The sequence below is a fragment of the Colias croceus genome, chromosome 13 (assembly GCF_905220415.1).
Source record: "Colias croceus chromosome 13, ilColCroc2.1".
Lineage (NCBI taxonomy): Eukaryota > Metazoa > Arthropoda > Insecta > Lepidoptera > Pieridae > Colias > Colias croceus.
The window spans coordinates 9,714,104-9,734,570 of NC_059549.1; the positions used below are offsets into that span (position 1 = coordinate 9,714,104).

At 32.2% G+C, this 20,467-nt stretch overlaps 2 protein-coding genes across 3 annotated transcripts in view; one reads left to right on the plus strand and one right to left on the minus strand.

Annotated features, from left to right (window-relative positions):
- The first annotated feature begins 3,591 nt into the window (after nt 1-3,591).
- On the plus strand, nt 3,592-5,125 carry LOC123696884 (dnaJ homolog subfamily C member 25 homolog). Its single transcript, XM_045643265.1, has one exon. The coding sequence runs from the start codon at nt 3,733-3,735 to the stop codon at nt 4,747-4,749; it is 1,017 nt and encodes a 338-aa protein (XP_045499221.1). The 5' UTR covers nt 3,592-3,732; the 3' UTR covers nt 4,750-5,125.
- Nucleotides 5,126-8,273: 3,148 nt separating this feature from the next.
- Nucleotides 8,274-20,467, minus strand: part of LOC123696614 (blood vessel epicardial substance) — a 42,789-nt gene continuing 30,595 nt past the window's right edge. Inside the window, exons 3-6 of one of the 2 annotated variants that reach the window (XM_045642923.1) lie at nt 14,439-14,541; nt 12,869-13,009; nt 11,982-12,117; nt 8,274-9,302 (exon numbers count right to left, since the gene is read on the minus strand). In XM_045642923.1, the coding sequence (XP_045498879.1) occupies nt 9,238-9,302; nt 11,982-12,117; nt 12,869-13,009; nt 14,439-14,541 (445 nt within the window). In that variant the 3' untranslated portion in view covers nt 8,274-9,237. Of the gene's footprint in view, nt 9,303-10,854; nt 11,084-11,981; nt 12,118-12,868; nt 13,010-14,438; nt 14,542-20,467 lie in introns of those variants that run through there. The other variant, XM_045642924.1, reaches the window with a different exon arrangement.

Below are 20,467 nucleotides of genomic sequence, written 5' to 3' on the forward strand. Positions count from 1 at the left end.
TATTTTGTATTTTCACCTTGATTTGATTTTCACGTTTCAAAAAAATTTGTCAGTTGTCATGTTGACACTGACAATGACCGCTAGAAAAATAGAATAAAAAAATAACAGCAATTCAACCAATAATGTGTACATAATCTGTATTATTCGGGATTCGAAGCAAAATCCTCGGGCAAAATCGAACCCAAATCTTTCTCTTTATCTATTCTAGGAGGTAGCAACGTTGACAAGTGAGCATTTTAGTATAGTTGGTTCTTTGATATGCTGTTCCTCTTGCTATTTCGGTTACAGTCCGGGCTGTCTGGCTGGCCGCAGTGGTTGCGTTTATTAGTGCGCATCTTATCTGCACAGGAAAATATCCTTAATTTAAAGTCATTTTTTAACGCGTAATTTTTAATCTTTTGCCTTTAGATAGATCCATTAGACATACATTTTTTATTGCAAGACGTTTTTTTCGTTGTTAAATAGGTGCCAGACGCAATTTTTATTTCAAAATAATTAAAATATCATCGAAATAAGTGAAATTCCATCAACATGAGTCCCAGTGAAGGATAAGTAATCACTGTGTTACTTATACTATATATAATATTCATTTTACTATTTACAGTTTTTTGCAACAATCTACCATATCGCCTCCTTTTTCCCAACGAACCTCAAATAGGACGTTAATGTAAACTTGATAAAAACCAAATATCATCAAGAAATTAAAGACTTTTTAACGGATTTTAAACGCGATTTATTCATTGTATTATTTTCCCAAGTCTTTAATTTCAAAATGTATAATACTCGCGTAAAATAAAACACTAGAAAATACAAATATCATCAAATTCATATTTATACCCAAAAGTGTAATAAATATGAAACCATCTATTAAAAATATTAGTTTACTAATTATTCAATATAAGTATTAAAAAAGGATAATATAATATAAATAATAAAGTTATTACTTACCTTTTAAGCGGACTCATGTTGATGTAATTTCACTTATTTCGATGACATTTTAGTTATTTTGAAATAAAAATTGCGTATGGCACCTATTTTACAACGAAAAAAACGTCTTGCAATAAAAAAATTATGTCTGATGGATCTATCTAAAGGCAAAAGATTAAAAATTACGCGTTAAAAAATGACTTTAAATTAAGGATATTTTCCTGTGCAGATAAGATGCGCACTAATAAACGCAACCACTGCGGCCAGCCAGACAGCCCGGACTCTAACCGAAATAGCAAGAGAAACAGTATATCAAAAACCCAACTATACTAAAATGACTTTTTTTTAAACGTTGCTAGCTCCCGTACGTTTCGATAAACTGTGGAGCTTCTACATAGTTCGTATACCTACTTTACAAACAACCAATTTTTATTAAGTTATAAATAACTAACAAACATGAAACATCTGTATGTTTTGCATAATACGAATGATAATAATTGGGATATTTAGGAATGAGAAAAAGATGACAGAAGGAGAACCGTATTTCACAGTACCCCTATTTCCATTTAGAAATGAGGATCACACAGAGCAGTAAGGTCTCGTAACCGGCCATTAAATATTCAAAAAAAAAACAGAGCAGTAAGAACAAATTCAAAAAGTAATTAGAAATACCCAAGGAAATACCTATTGTATTAAAATAAATGTTTTGAAAACTCAAATCGGCAATTCAAACGACGCGGCGCGGCCATTTGCCGCGCTTCGTGTGACGCCACAGTTCATTGCAGCAAACAAATCAAGTCAAGAAAATAGTTGAACAAGTTTTAGAAATTTATTTGATTCAAAATCGTTATTCATTTCTTAGAATTGTTAATAAATCGTTATGGAACATCATTCTGCAATAGAAAAATACAAAAACCTATATACAAGTATTGGGTTGTGCCCAAGAAGCTTATATCTAATACACTGGAGATTGCACTATGAACGTTGACTTGTCACGGGAAGGTATGACCTTGAATGACGCCTGGTTGTTTTTTTGTGCCTTTCACACCTAACTTGGCATGTCGAGAAGATGATATCGGCCAAATGGGCGCCGTCACAATTGATTGCCATACGGGCTCGTTTTATGGCATTTCTCATCACTTCAGCGAGAACTTCGGGCGACAAATTCTCGCACTCGTGTTTAATGTTGTCCTTGTTCGTGTAAACACGAGACTTCAAAAAACCCCACAAAAAAAGTCTGGAACGGTTAAATCGGGCGATCTTGCAGGCCAGTGCAAATCGCCAAAACGTTGCTCCGTCCTGTTGGAACCACATATTCTCCAGTCCTAATTCGTCCAATTGCGGCAGAAAAAAACTCAGTCAACATGGCCCTATAGCGTGCACCGTGGCCGTAGCATGTTTCCGGCGACAGCTCGACACCCTCGGCAACAGCGGCGATATTCTCGGCAGAACGGGCGCTCCGGGTCCGGCCACTCTTGGCAACGTCTCGTGTGGTCCCATACTCTTCAAGGTTGGTGTCCAAACGGCGCAGTGTTTGCGCAGTCGGTGTCGGACGGCCAGGGAATCGGCGACGAATTGTTACGCAAAAAAATGGACACGATTATTCCGCGTTCTTGGGGACTGTAACGCTCCATGGCTTGTTCACTTGTATTCTACATAATATGTCTAGTACACAAATGTCAAAACAGATTTGACATTGGCGGCCATTTGCAAAAATGAGAGCATCTTCCAATAGGGTGATTTCTTTTGGCCCACCTTGTATGTAGTGATTATAGCTAGTGGATTTATTAATAAAAAAAAAAAATCATTTTAAATGTTGTTTTTTTATTATATCTTTAAACAATAGAAGAAAAATAGCATACACCAACAATCTGTACATTTTTCAATCAGATATTGTTTTCTACTTCTAGTATTTTATATTTTTTGATGGCAAAATCCTTGTGTACAGTACGCGTCACGTAAAAAGAACGCTGGATGAAAGTGATGGACTGATTAGGTGTGTTTGCGCATGGATCGAGTTTTGCACGTAAGCTATGTGCCGATTATTTTATTTTTGAACTAGGCTCGCGAATCGTGGCTTCTCAACTACCTATTTGTTATTCTTATACCACCTCATAATACCAAATAGACCGATAAATCGCCAATGCGCAGCTTAACCGTCAGCGTTCTTTTTACTTGACGCGACTTATACATTATAGCACAAATGTCTGAATTTTCCTCATAGTAGTATTCATGGTTTATGATCAATAAGCATTATCGTACGTCGTTACGTCATAGTTCATGCATTTGCTCTGACCAATGGTGTCGCGTTTTATATATTTGATTTTCCCAGACTTTTTTAGGACTTTTTAGAAATTGATTTCTCAATGAATTTTAAATACTATCAAAAAATATTTACAGGAGCTTCATTATGAAGTAGTTAATAAAGTTTATTAAAAAAAAATACACGCACATTCCCTATTGTATTAGGAAACCATTCTCACTTATTTTCACTTTATAACATTTTTACGTTTTTCAACCTTTGAAGAAAATTAGCGCAACAGTTTTGTACGTTTTGTAAGATTATCTCGTGGGAGTCTGTGGTGGGAGTACCTAAGTACTTTTTTACGTTTTTTTACACCTCAAAAAAAATAAGCTGACGTCGATGTGACGTTGACATTATTTTATAAAAGTTCAAACTGACATGAGCCAGCTGTGCTTGCGGTGCTTAGATTCGATTCGATTTTCGTTTTATTTTTATTCATTTTTAACATAGTGACTTAGTTTTTTATATTTTCAAAACAAAGTTGATGTAAAATAATAACAATGTTGTGTTATTACAAACGTTTTATTCTTGTGTTTATAATATGTCACATAACTGTCGCTTTCGGCCACGATCATCTACTTGAAGGTATTTACTGCGGTAAAGAAAATTGCTACGAAGTTTTAGGCGTAACAAGAGAGGCAACCAAGAATGAAATCGGTAAGAGCTATAGACAATTGGCCCGAAAGGTCCATCCCGACTTGCATCGAGGCGAGGAAGCGAAAAAAGAAGCCGCAGAGAAATTCAAGCAAATCGCGACTGCTTATGAGATCTTACGAGACGATGAAGCTCGATCTGACTACGACTACATGTTGGACAATCCACAAGAATACTATGCTCACTACTACAGATATTACAGGCGGCGGATGGCACCTAAAGTCGACGTAAGAATTGTCCTCGCAGTTACTATCACAATCATATCTGTAATACAGTACTATAGCGCTTGGTCTAAATATGATACAGCCATCAAATACTTCATGACTGTACCTAAGTATAGAAACAGAGCGATGGATATGGCCAAGACAGAAATCAAAGATTCTCAGGGCAAAGGCAGAAATAAGAAAAGTAAAGCAGAACAAAAAGAGGAACAGGACAGGATAGTCAGAAGAGTTATAGAAGAAAATATGGATATTAAAGGTGCATATGCAAAACCAGAGATTAAAGATATTTTATGGATACAGTTAATATTATTGCCATATACAGTGTCTTATTATATTTACTGGTATTTAAGATGGTTATGGAATTTCACAATTTTAAAAAAGCCATATGGCGATGAAGAGAAATTATATTTAATTAGAAAAAATATGCAGCTTGGACAGCATCAATTTGATGCTTTAGAAGATGATGAAAAACAATCATTCCTTGATGAGGAACTATGGATAAAAGAGAACTTTATCATTTGGAAAGAAATTAAAGATTTAGAAACTAAGAAAGCACTAGCAGAAAATAATAAATACAAGCAATATAGAAGGTACATAAAGAGTCATGGCGTGGGACGCATGACATTTGACGATTCGTGATAACTTTAATAAGATATATTTTGAATGCATTTATTTATTTTAAAATGAGTTGTGAGGGATATTCACTTAATATATTTATATTTATAATAATTTGTTTAGATTATTTATTGGGCTGTTAGTGTCAGAACATTTAATATATAATTTTACAATTACTGTCAGACTAGTTTTATTGTTACACGAGTGATGAGATTATTGTACCCTGTAGCTAAAAACTTACCTTAATACATAACTAAAGTAGTTGCCCTACAGGTTAAAGCTATCGCTATTTTTATAAGGAAAACAAATATAAAATGTTTGTTTAAAAACCTAGAAATTAAAATAATTTTTATAATCTTGTGTCAAAGATCAGCAATGAAATGTGATGCATCAAGCAATATAAGCAATATAATATTCAGATAAAACCTATATTATAGACTAGGAAGGCTTTTACTAAGTTAAGGACAAATAAAAATAATTAATTAAGCATTGGGAATTTTGTAAAGAGCAGCACTGTTTTAACTATAGCTTCCTATCTTTTAAGAATGCAATTTATATTTAAAACATTCATAAAAAAGCTACATTTAAAATTCTTGTTTCATTTTTATTTTAATTGGCATATGCTGTTTGATATCTTATCTACTTTTACCATACATACCAGTTATATAAGACAAAGGTATGTTTCTGAAATTTAAATATATCAAATTAGTTTTTGAATTTAAGGAAATAATATAGGCACCTAATAATAATTTATTTTTAACTTGTATGGTTGTTGCGTTGCAGCTATAGTTGCTCAAAACCTAATCTAATTGTTGCCATCTGTACAAATAATGTGTCTAATAATTATCAAATCGTTTGCAGATCAATTTAATTCTACACATTTGTTATTCCATATTAATTTAAAAGCAAACCAAAAATGGGTAAATAAAACAATATGTACACAATTCATAAGGTATTTTATTTTCTATCTCATTAACATGTACTACAATGATTCAAGTGATCACCCACACATAATTTACATATATCACACATGGCAAATCATTAAGGCATTCTAAAGGTGACTTCAAAGTAAAACTTATACTTTGATAACCTTTATTTTATACAACAGTTATAGTCGTGTAAGAAATTAAAAATATTTTAATGCACACTTTATTTTTCAAACCAAGAAATAATGTAACAAGAATATGTAATTGTAATTTTATTAATCTGTAACTCAGTAGATTTATTCAATGAAAAATAATGCTTTAACTGTGTAAATAATATATTATTAAATCTAGTAAATAATATATTATTATCGTAACAGAAAAATGGTAATTTTGAATTAATAATTTAAAAACACGATAAATGTAAAATCTTGATTATGGCAATCACAGCTGAGGACAGAATAAAGAAAATTAATTGTTCTTCACAGAGAAACAACCTTTCCGAGTCTCTGAAGTTAAGAGACATTTTCTTTATGCAACGTGTTAACTAGAGCAGAAAAATCGTACCTTTTGTTAATGTCAACACTTACTATTGAACAACTTGTTATGCAATTCAGAAAAAAAAAACAACATATTTTTATCTACATTTTTGTTGATTTTTGTGCATTAAAATAATTAAAATTTCTTATAGTACCTATCATTACATGTAGGCTAGGTTTGGCTGGATGTTCACAACGATTTATCGGGCCTTATTTCAAACATTTTTCCTGTGTGTATTCGAAGAAATATAGTATAGAGAACATCAAGCGAAACATAATCTCCAAGTAACCTATCAAATTTCGTCATCCATTGAGATCCAATATTACACACTTCGGCATATAACAAATCACATACATTTGCAATGGCAGTGCATTTATGATAATCTATATTATTAATAGTAATTACTAAACGGTGAATTGATTTAAAAATGCAATTTTAATACCATTTGCATTGGCATAAAAAAAAAACAAAAAAATACATTTATAGATTATTAAGGCAATACTTGTACTTGGAATGAGCGCGCGTAAAAAATGACATTAACTTGCGCATGTTCCATTATGTTATTGAACAAATACTTTTGGCGCGAAATCATTAAAGTAAAAATTAACACGTTCACTTCTAAAATAATTTCTAAATCAATTCACGTTTTCATTCGCAATTTCAAGCTATAAAAAAAAATTTGGAATGTCAAATTATTTATCTAACACAGTCAACGTTAGTAGTTATATTCACTTATTGCATTTAATGGGCACTTTTGTAAGTTCATTATCGTTAATGACTAATTGCTATTCGGGAGAACAATTTTCAAAACAATTATTGATGGTTTACATGAGTTTAGAAGTAGTCGAGAAAGATCTTGTGCGTAAGATTTTTGATAATGTTATTTTTTTATGATAAGAGATGCATAGTGGCCAGTGGGCGTCTGACTTGAGTGAAGAATGTAATATTTGAAACTAAAATATTTTTGAAGGAACAATTAACTTAAAGATGACTGAAACTACGATACACCTCTTATTTTTAAGTGAAGAGTAGGTTATATGAGCAGGAAGTAGATTTAAATAAATAGGTATTTTATACAATGTCAAAGTTGATACCCACTTCACTTTTGTCAATCCTAGGGTTGCCAACCTTCTTGTTATACCCGGCGCGGCCTAAGATGATCCCTATGACACTGACAGTTATTCTCAAGAGACAAACTTGTAATGGCGTCACCATTAAATTAGAAACGTATTGGAGGCGTCTAAAAATGGCATTTATTAATTTTTACGTAGCTTTATGCTATTACAATGATATTCCGTTGGCATTATAACAATTCTTAACATTTACGAGAAATTATATCAATCTGACTTTACGTTTACGTCCTTCAAAACTTACATCGTTGGCATTTATCGACTAGTGCGGAAAGTATCGATAAACAAATTTCGATAATGGAAACGAGTTCACATTTTTTCCATGCTTAAGCTATAGTTCATTCACTATTGAATGGAACAGAAGATCGCAGCATAATTAATTAATTAATTTCCGTTCGCGTTAATTTACTTACCTATGATAATATAAGTTTTAGAAAAATTAAATGGGGGATTCCATTTTCATGATAAAATAATATAACACTGTGTTAAACGGGTTAAAAATTACGAGAAAATGATAAGGTGCATTTTTATGTTTTAGAAAACTTTCGTTTTACTTACCGTTTCGTTTACATAATAGACGTTAAAAATTCATTTTATAATATTTGTAAAAACATGTTTACCGACGTGGCTGCATGCAAACCACGCCTTTGCCTATAAAATAGTAAAGTATCGACACGATCCATCATACGAGCAATCACTAAGACGAACTGTCATAGGGATCATCTTAGGCCGCGCCGGGTATAAGTTATAAATAATATGACGTTTTAGTACCAACCATATAACACTCATTTGGGCGGTGGGTACTAAGAGGTCATATTTATCATTGATATTTAAAATAATAATAGGCCAGGATGGTTGTTCTTTTTGTACAATTGAACTATATATTATGTTATGTGTGAATTTCTTGTCCGCATGTAATTTTGAATTATCTTTAACAGATTAATGCTATTCTCCCTATTAATTATTTATTTAGCTGTACACATTAAGAAAATTGGCAACCCTTGTCAACGCATCCATTACCATCCCTTTTTATATCAAGTCAATTCAATAGTACTTCAATTTTGTTCATTAACTATCTCACTAGCAACGACATTTACGTTATTCGAAACTAATTTTGTACATAGACACTTATTATATACAATATTTAACTCCGCCTTGAAAAAGTACGTCAGTCCAATAACTACGTTTCCTAGTTCTCTCTATCTACATAAATGTGTACACAAAATAATATTTTTCGTTTGTGTCAATTTATACATAGACTCCTTGTATCGCGAAGCTTATAAATATGTAAATAAACCCAAAAATATTGCTTCCCACGTACAAAATAAGCTTGTAATCTATCCAATATAAGAAAATATCTCCGCGACACGGTCGTATAATATTATTATAAGAAAATAACGTCCAATACAACTAGAGAGATCCAATCAATCACAAGTTCAACCAAAATCATTTTTCAAATAACAAAAAAACATATACGATAAAGCGAAGCGTCAACGCAACGATATTAAAGCCATTTAAAACCTAATGTACGTCGTCGAAATATTTTATTCTTACGCAATACCATTCAAATTAGTGTACTAGTCACTAGCTGCCAAACAAATGGCGGTGAAATCGCTTCGAGCCTTTTTTATTTCTTTAACGGGGACAGCCCTGTAGACTTTTTTTACACAAATTCTCCCTCGAACCGAACTCCACTGCCGAATGTTTATGGTAGTAGACTTTTTCACACACAACCAATCCATGTTGTTATCTATGACCACAACGAATCTGTCAGCTGTCATCTGTCACTGTCAACGTAGGAACAAAGCGGCGTCCACAGACGCGATAAAGTCCGTGTATAGTCTGTGGCCGCCATGTGCAGACTTGCCCTAACGGTAATCGCGTCTCCGCGGTCGGACCGCTAGGTGCAATGCGTGACCTCAGACCGGCGTCTCGTGGTCTGTCTCTTCGATTCTGCCCAGGCGCCATGCGTTCGGATCTGTTGCTGGAAAATTATAAAATTACGATTAAATTTATTATTATCTACCTTTTTATATCGTTTCTTTGATCATTTACTTTTCGTTTATATAGTATAAGCATCAGTTCGTTGTCGTCATGTATAATATATGCAGAATATTCAAGTTAATTGAGACAATTATTATAATTTAACTAATTATCATGTTTGAATGGTAATTAAATGAACGTTAAAAATATAAAATATAGAGCGATACATAATATATGAATGACAATGGAGTAGCTCTTGATAAAGGGAGTGTGGTTTGATGATTTTCAACTTGCTTTTCGTTAAAACCTGTTTATTAATTTTGAAGAAAGAAGAAACTTAAATTTGGAAAAAAATAATAAAATAAGCATTACCTGAATAACTCGAGTCTTCCAAACATGCATAGGATTACAACGGAAAGGAGACACGAGGGATAATACTAGATTAATATCAATTGTTATTATAATTAAATATATTCAAGGTAACAGGATCATATTAAAGCATTGTTGTGATAGGTCAAGATACACTTAACTTGACGAGTCATTAAATCACTTTTCTTTTTTATAGTAACACTTATCGCGAAAAGCAAGTTGAAATATGGTAACACAATTTTTTTTAATGTTTGATAAAAGCGACATCTGTGCATCACTACATGAACTACGATGGCGTATACATAGACAACAATGACAGCCAAGCGTGTTATCTCGACCCAAAATACTATTTGTAATAATAAATATAGTTTATATTTAGTATGAACAAAGATGAAAATATTGTAGTACCGTGTGAAGATAACCTAACGAAAATATCGTATTATGGTCGAGGAATGCGTGAACTCATCTTTATTCATATTATGGAAGCATACAGATACACCAAAATATTTTCATAGCATGCAACACTTAAATATGTTTTTGTCAATTGACGAAACTTAATAATACTATTTTAAAACGTATCAAATTGCTATTACGTTTAATTTTTAATAATAGACGTAATATCTTATTATTTAATTATAAATCATTAAGCTTCGTCAATAACATCTACTTATTTACTTATATTAATATCATATAATTGATAATATAATGTCCTAATATTAATGATACTGTGCGTTAATACTCAAAATACTTACGTGTATATTGTACTTTATAAACTTAATCTAAACTAAATATAAATTGCATATGTTATGAATAATACAATGTTAATTATATTATAATTATAATAAAGGTACATAAATGTGCGTTTCGTCATAAAAATAAAAACCAAGTACACATATGAAGCCATATTAATTACACACCAATCACATATAATAATTGAGCAATACCAATATAAAAAATAAATTCGTTAATTTGGATATCAAAGGACGGATTAGGAATATTGATATTTTTTTATATATAAAAGCCGGATAAAAAATTTTGTTTCAATTTGAATACGTTAGTAAATAATAAAATAAATAAATAAAATAAAGTTTATTTGACTCAGAAACACAAACACATGGAATATAATGTTAATATACTTGTGATTTATAAGCAATCAAATAGTACAATTGTTTTAAAGTTATCAAAACATTTTTTGTTGCTGGCAATAATTCGCATGTCAACTAATTTGACACTTCGATTTTTTTACGTACAGAATGTACATTTATGTTTTTTAATTCATATTTAATTTGTTAAAGCGATTGTACTATTTGAAAGATTAAAAGGAAAAAATATAAAAGGAAAAAGGACATAAGGTAGGGTTCGTAGTTCAGCATTCTTGCGTTGGGGGCGCGCAGAGTAATGGCGCGTGTTCGCCTGCACAGTAATATGGACCTTATTTAGTTAGCTTTAAGGTAAACATTGCCATGCGATATCTTATGTAATGAATTTGTACGGTAATGTGTGAAATGGGGAAAATATTTAATTATATTAAAACACTATTTCAATGTTTTCAAAATAAATACAGACTTTTAAATGGCAGTGAATCCTATGTCGTAGTTTAGAAAAGTTGGGTACTGCAATTAACTTGATGTCATTTCATAAAAAAAAAAATTGCAAATTTTTAAAATTAATGACTATTTAAAAAAATTACATGCTCAAAATGACTTCACGAGGGCAATGAAATTAAGCTAAATTCATAAACGAAATATGTTGTATAAAATAATGTTTTTTAAATGTTTATTTTTTTCAAACGGGTATGAATTTAGCTTTGATCTCAATCTTCACATACACTACATAGCTTTTACGATCAAATACAACATGAATAGCATTACGAAAGCTCATTTTAAAAGGAAAATAATAATATACAGATAAATCATAAAACAGTTTGTATGTTTGAAGGTAATAACTACAACTGCTGGTATAAATTTCATAAAAAGAATTTGTTTTATTACCGCCTCCATGATACTGGCTAATCACCTACTTTTTCTTTTAAGAAAGTCGAACAGTGAACAGATGTGATTTTTTGTCTAACTTCGTAATTAAAGTTCGACCACAAAATCATATGAAACGCATTCAGACTCAATTTATATCTTTCTGTATTCTATTTGTTATTTTTTTTAAAGAATAGTGTTTTTAGATCTAATTTCCCATTTTAAAACCGACCATACCCCATAGCAAAACTCCCTTCCTATTCGATATATTTTTCCAATAAAAAAAAAAAATCGAAAAATTTTATTTTTGTATTTTTTGTGATTTTTTCCTCCCATCTCACCTTGCAACTGTCGATTCAACAATGCCGTGATGCCGGGTCCATCACCGCTTTTCTTAACGATCAACATCGGCTTGTCTTCGCCTTCCTCATAACTGTTTGGTAAGTGACCGTTGCTGACAGCCATCGTTTCGCTCACCTGCGGATTTTTTTGATAAAAACATTAATAAGATTATAAAAATTCTTTTAATAAAAATATAAATGAGAATAAAAAAGTTATATAAATACAAGAGAGTAATGATATTAATACAGACTTAAAAAATAAAATTATTATCTGGAACGATTAGATCGATATTAGTCAGATTTTTGTGCTATCGATTAAACACAAAAAACAGGAAAAATCGGTGGTCACTAATTGAGGAATTTTTTAACGAACACTGAGCCACGAAAATTATTACATACGTATTATAAAATATCCTATATTTCTTAACAATTACCTACTATATTCTCTACAATCCGTGACAAGCTATTACCGTTTAACAAAACATCAATAAGCGACCTTAACACAGCCCCGGAGAGAAGTAGGTTACAACTTTGTACTACATTTACTAAATTTATTGCCCACTCATGCGATTTATTTTCTACAAGGTGGATTTTATTTGCACGTCTTTGTTCGTTTTACAACCAATTTTGGTAATAAAGGCAGTATTCGATTTAGCGTAATTTTACCCATAAAATAAATAACTATGTCATAACAATTTTTACAATCTACATTAACTATTTAAAACGTAAGTTCCCGAAAAAGAAGAAATAAAGTAGATATGGAATCCCCAACTCTTTAAACAGTAGATAATTTATTGTGACACGTACACAATCTACTGTCCACTACTACAACAGTTCTCTAAAACAGACCATCCATTTCCAAGATCAACCAGAACAGACACACAAACCTGCATCAACTTGTGCACAACGTCCCTGCCGAGGATGTGGTCGAACACCGCTTGCAGGAATGCATCCGACATGATCGACAGCTTTAACTTGTCGCGGTGCCATACTAACACTCGCGATTCTTCCATCGCCATTATGGATACCTGTAAATATATTGGGATATACTTTAGTAGTTATAATTTACTAGTTGTGCTCTGCGGTTTTACCTGTTGGTTTTAGCGAGATGATATATAGCCTATAGCCTTCCTCGATAAATGGGCTATCTAACACCGAAAGAATTATTCAAATCGGACCAATAGTTCACGAGATTAGCGCGATCAAACAAACTCTTCAGCTTTATAATATTAGTATAGATAATTTATAGGTTTTATAAGTGGATCGTAGTCATTCTGCCACACAACAGACAGACTTGCAATCTTACGGTGCATTTACATCAAACGAACATAGAGCTAGAGCAAGAGCATTTTTCGTGATATTTTAGTGTAAACGATAACTTTTATTCAGTGTTGTTGTATTATAACATTGCGTAGATCTTTTCGAACGCACTAAGAACAACTTAAGAATGCTCTACGCCTGTTTACACTAAAAGAATTTGACAAAGTGGGGTTAGAATGAGCATTCGCTCGTTTGATCTAAATGCACCGTTAGAAAATCTTTCTATACAACCCTCAAGAAATTAAAGTCAACAATCAAAAATTATTCTTCCAGAATTTCTATAGAATAATCAGTCACTATAACAGCTCCTAAAAGCTCTTTTAACAATCCATTCCATCTACGACCACCTAATGTTTTCCATTAAATCCTCCTATAAAAATAATTAAAACGTATTACTTCATTAAGTAACACGAAACAATAACAGCATTGATAAAGCAAATTAAGCGTATAATTTGCACACAATGGTATCGGTGACACATTTAATGGTCGATCGTCTACTTTCTCTTATGTAAGATATTGGCAAAACATTGTTTCTGAAATTGCTTAGCACTGCATGGTAACACAGACGATAGTGTTATAATATGCTAAACAAATTGGAGAATTTTACACTTTGAACATGATAAAAATACTTATACAATATAAATTTATAAATAATAGAAAAAATCGATCACGAGGCGGGATTCAAACCCGCATCCTTACACGCCAATCCGCGGCGGATTCCTGACCAACTCGGCCATTCATGATCCCGTCAAAGCAATAGAATATATTCTATTCTTTCAGTTTTATGTATCTAAGGGATACACCGCGCACCATTCATTGAGATAATAAACAATTATCTCAACCAATACGAAACATTATTTCAATTATATTGTAATTATCATCACTTATACCTACAATCCGAAAGATTCTGAAGTTGTCTGTGACTAAATTAGGTAAAGTTACATGAATACAAAATATAGGTAATGGTTCAGAACCTGCTCTTTATCCTCTGACTATATCCGTAAGACTGGCTGTAAACATTTCCATAGATTGTTCAGGATTAAAGACTTAGTCCTAGGATAATCCTACAGGAATACACTTTTCCCTAGCTTATAAAATACCCCACATTATAAAATTGAAGAATAATGAATAGAATACCTGAAAATATTCATCCGTAGACACGCCAAACCACTCAGGCGAGTCTAGGAAGTGATGTGGGAACACTATGTGGAGTGCTCGCTGATTCTGGGATACTACTAACCTGAAAAAAGAAACGATATATTCAGTTACAATTTGAAAGTAAAACATTCTGTAGACGGTATTTTTGTAGATCGAGCCTTTGAGATAGGGTACATGCAAATTAATCGAGACCTAAAAATAACACTTGAGTAAAATCAGTGTTCGGCCAAAATAATTTCTCTCATTCCTCGAATATACTGTGATCCAATTAAACAATATGAAAAGGTTAATAAATTTTCAAACAAAGACAAATTAATATCAAAGGTTCCCAGTTTCCCTAACTATGATATTTAACTAACCTTTCCTATTCGTCCCATAGGTCGAAAGGTCAAAGTTTAATAGATTATATGGAGATTGATGTGAACTATTGTATTAATTATTTAGTAACTTAATTATAGATTCCAGTTGAAGATCTTTATTAAAATCACCTAAAATAGAAAAAGAACTTTGAAGTTTTAGTTTCCAGGCAGTTATACTTGACATTATTAATTAATTCCTCGTTTTCTTTTTTTTTTTTTAATTTTTTTATCATTTAAATTGATATCCATTTTTTTTTGTACTGAAAACCTCAGCAAATAGAAAACATTTGAATCTAAGCTTTAAAATTAAATTAAACTTCGTATCTAGTTCGCTAGATATCACATGATGTCTTATTTCGATCTTTTTAAAGATCTAGCGAAGCAGATTAGCGTTTTTCTTTTTAGTTTATTATGGTTTGGGTGATTTTGCTTTATAACCAAAAACTTCATGAAGAACACGCTGTACGATATTTTTTAAAATTATCACAAGATTTAAATTGCTACAGGCAATGTTATATTATATTACAAATAAAAATAGCTAAAGTAATTTATATCAGACAAAATCCTACAAAAGAAAAACTTTTCCTCAATCTTTTCACTATTCCGAGTTCTGAACCTTTCACTTAAGATCAGCCAAAGACATCCTTACTACAGCCTACAGGTACCATATGTTCCGACAAACAAGTATCAATCCACATCAAAGGGTGACCCTCTTCAATCATAATCCATTAGGTCGGAGGCTCGGAGCCTGTCTGCGACCTCGACGCGATCGAGCCTGTCCGACATTCAGAATTCGTCATGCACGGCGTCGTCGGTTCATTCTTCGCTTTATTAAAAATGTGCCCGTGTTGTTTTAGTTTCTTTTAAATTTACATAATTATTTTTTCACAAAAAAAGGTTCATTGGCATTGAACAAAATTTTATTGGGACCAATTGGAAATCACTAGTTTTAAAACAAAGAAAGAATCATGAAAATTGGTGCATCGAGTCGAAAGTTATGAGGTAACAAAGTAAAAAAAAATACAGTCGAATTGAGAACCTCCTCATTTTTTTGAAGTCAGTTGAAAATAATCATTCGCTTCACACGCTTCTTAACTCTGGTATATACGAGGGATTTCTGTTATATGTCGTTGAGTATGAGATATTTCACATCTGTTTCACTAATCGGTTCTTTACAAGTAAATCATTATTCGTTACTATACGCTCGAGCACTAAGCGGTTTATTATTATGTTGCTAAGTATTACCTCTAGTATTGTTGTCTAGAAGAGCCATATTTTATCAAGTTTCTGCCAAGTCACTTTCTTACAGTTTATAATCCAAGTATCTTTTAGTAATTTTCTATTTTCAATGTCGTTGAATGAAAAAAAAACTGGTAAGTAGATGCAGACATGTCTCATATTTGGTAGATCTGTTATTATAGCACAGAATGGAAATGCTGAACAATATTTATTTAGAACAATACTATACTTACATTCAACTTTATAACAATTTCCTCTGACTAAGTATCACAATCTTTAACATCATAATATAAACAAGACCATATGTTTGCTAGTAGTGTTTATAAAAACTACGATGACCATAACCAGCCAGGTCTCTGCATACCAAGTTACTGACTAGACCGATCTAAAAACGGCGCGTAACACTTTAGCAATCAATACATACTATAAAAAGTTGTAGAGTGCTGATTTTTGTTTGCACTCGTAAAGTTCGAACCTCAGGACTTTACAACAGAAATGTAGTACAATTTTTACGATAAAATATTGTATTCTGTTGAAACAGTTGCTTACACCGCATTCAATATAAAAAAAGACGTGTGGCACTCGGGGACTGCCGCGGTAAAGCTATTGCATAGCATGCCTTCAAGCCACACCTCCGTGCCCGTCGGAGTAGGGAGCGTCAGGTTTTTCGTTACGCAATTTCTGGATTCGGTCCCCGCGCTTAAGTCCCGCGATAAAAGCTATGCAATAGCTTAATAATTAAAATTAATACATTATAGATTTGCTGTTGCTTTTGAACAAGACAGTATAAAAAAGCACACCGTAAACAATCATGCCAAAGTCAAGTATAAAAGCGTAGTAAACAAACACAACGCAACGCATATAACCAAAACCAAATGACGTAAAAATGCTATCCATTATCGTTTCCTAAGCCAGGTGTAAGTTGATTCAAACGTGATCGAGTCGTGATTTGTTGAGGTGCGGCAACCAGTAGGTAACGAACACAGAACCGGGTCCGCTCATTCAAGGTACGTAAATAAGGACATACATCATCGCTAGCACGATATGGTTTTATTGACTTGGTCGGTTGAGGTCTCTATCTCGCGAAGGTATGCATCTCGAAGTTCGGTATGGGACATTATTTTAAATGTAAACAATAACAGTCTAACAATTATTGATAAACAAAACAAAGACGAATAGTATAAGACCCAGAGGGGTCTTAAAAGCAGAGGCTTTTAAATCGTATTTTCCTGATCTTCAATGAAGCGAACTTGTTAAGTAAGCCAACATTTATATATAAGAATAATTTGGAGCAACTAATTTAAATCTTTTAACATATTTGACTATACATGCCATCAAACTCAAGTTTCAAATAGATTACATCTAAACAACTCATTAAAATCGGTCCAACGACACTCAACTTATAACTATCAAAACAAATAACATTCAACCAAGTTAGTAATAAATAATAAATATAGTCAAGTGACAGTTCATTACTACACACTGGCTCTAACGTTGTTCATGAAATTGCAATCCCGTGAGTGCGTATAAAGGTCCATAAATGAATGCCACTGCAGTTTTGCAATAGGTCAATAATTTTCACTTTATAAGTCGTAATGATTGCTATGAATCATGAACTTATAGACGCACTGGCCAACTTTATGGTTCATGTGTAAGGACTTTATAATGCTATATTTACACTCGAGGCTAATAAAGGACATCCAAAAGATCTTAAATGAAACAAGCTAATGTGTTTGGAAAGCGACAAACCTGTAGAGGCAAACTTAAAACTTCGGGGAAGATGACCAATGGAATAGCCGAAAAATATTTATAAAGTATGAGTTGACAAAAAGATCATTCCATATATACTTTTTAAATGTAAGTTATGATTACAAAGATGATTGTTTTTAATGCTTTAAAAATATATAACTACATCGTCATTCTAATAACAATTACTCGCTTTCTTACGATAATAATTTTACTCATGCTCAAACCACCTCAATTCAGAAAATTACAATCAACTAAAGTACGTGTAGCAGATCGAATCATCATAATTTATGCACGACACAAATTATACCTCCTTACCAAAAAATAGGAACAGCTTATTACATACGAATTACACAAGATTAAAGGTTGCGTGGGAATAAAGCCTGAAGAGGACTGATTATGTAATACACCTACGTACTACAACATATGGTATACGCTTTCGATAAAGACTTTTGATTTCAACGAAACGTTTCATTCACAAAACCCACGGTAACTGGTATCTTTATTATTTACTATCTGCGCTCCGCGGTTTTACCCGCATTGCTTCGCTCCTGCTAGTCTTAGCGTGATGATATATATAGCCTATAGCCTTCCTCGACAAATGGGCTATCTAACACTGAAATAATTTTTCAAATCGGACCAGTACTTCCTGAGATTAGCGCGTTCAAACAAACTCTTCAGCTTTATAATATAAGTATAGATTATCACGTTACCGATAGCTCTTAAACTAATATGACCATTGACTATGAGACCCAATTGCTCAGAGATTGTTCCTATTTACTTTCTTAGTTATCCAAAGCAATTTAATTTTATATATTTCTTTGGTCATCTTTAAAACTTCCATCGTTTACAAAAGGAGATAACTATACCTACTTCAAAATAATGACATAATTATTGGTCCCAAATCTTTGGAGACAAGATCTCATTAGTCTAATATCATTTCTGTAGGTAATTTACTGGATCTCAGATAATAAGGAAAAAGCGAAAGGCGATCTGTAATAACTTTTAGAAGTTTTGATGAGGTTGCAATGAAAGGAAGAAAAAATATTAACATTTTCTGAACAAATAATTTAAAGTTTTATACGAACTCTCCTGAAAATGAAGAACACATATAAACGATCTAATATGATGCAGACTTCCTAAAATACGCGTAGGACGTAGGTACATACAATTCCACGATTAATTTATATTTTTATAGCTTTTCTCCTAACAAACCTATGGAGAGTCTAAATTGCCTAATACAATAAGAAGAAGAAGAAGTTCGTAAGCTACGCAGGTAGATACATAAGTATATCGTTTAACCAAGGATGAAGGGTTTGTTGAAATCTCACCCATTCACCGAAGTCAGTCTACTTAATCATATGCAGAGAATATCCTGAGAAATATATGTAATTTTATACCAACGTTTACTCTCTTGACACAGCGTCTTAGCACCAAGATTGATTACACCTTTTACTGCACCAACCCGTTCTAAATTTACACCTAGGACACTTTATAAATCACACTTGAAGAGCACATAATAGTATGTGCTTTGTAGTGAGAGAAATGCAGTTTATATTTTAGGATTTTATATCTCATCTCTTTCGGTGTTTTTATATTTGCAATTTTTAGGAAAATATCGTATAATTGTTTACCTAAGCTTGAAACGTATTGTTAGATAAACTTTAATAATAATTTTAGCAATAATTACATCGTACACCTATCAATTTTAATACGATATTTGAATGAACTTTGAACGATGAAGCTTTCCTGCTTTTTGTTTCGATTCTTATTGGCTTGACAAAATTCCTCATAAAATTACTCGTATACGGAATTTTATCCATATTATAAGATATAAATTATACATATTTCCCGATACTTTAATGTCGGAGGAAGGAACGAGATTTCTCGGCACAGGAAACAAGCTCTGCCGCCCGGTGCGCGAACATTCTCATTTCTTTTAGCAATTTTTTTATCGAGATTATATTTATAAATTAAAAATTTAAATGGCAGATAAATTAGATAAACGCAATAATTTTATTTATGACAGCTAGTGGATTACTCAGAGATTAGTTTAGGTTGGAGCAATTGTATATGGAAAAGAAGTATAGTCATTCCTACGTGTTACGCATTGCTTGTATAATCTACCTACTTATAAACCAAATTTCATCAGATACTGTTCAGCGACTTTTGTGCTCAATAGATTTTTAAGAGCATAGAACAATAAATTATTCATTCCCACTGAACAAACATCAAACAAAAATAAGGAAATTTAAAACAAAAAATAAATATAACTTGTATTTAGTATTTACTGTTGTTACAATCAAAGAGGTATATATAAGTATTCAATTAAGTAATCAGCATTTCTAAGGATTCCTCCAGACCCTTTTCCGCGAACGGTAAGGTATAATGTAACCGGTAAAAAGTAATTCGATCAGTTTATATTTCCAATTAAACTCTGTCGCAATGGAACTTTTATTTTATTTGCGTATTGTCTTTAATCGATTTATAAAAAAGAGTATCTCAATTTGTTAGTTTTTACATTTACTAAACTAAAGAAGTACGAGAATTTCATACAAATAAATGAAATTGCATATTGCATAAGTTACAAAAGCAGAGTTTAGTTGTTTTAAAATTTTCCTTTCCCTAATATTGTCTGATAAAGGTGCGCATTGCTACCTATTT

Coding starts and splice junctions, on each gene's coding strand:
- LOC123696884 (XM_045643265.1), top strand. CDS start 3,733: ATGTTGTGTTATTACAAACGTTTTATTCTTGTGTTTATAATATGTCAC.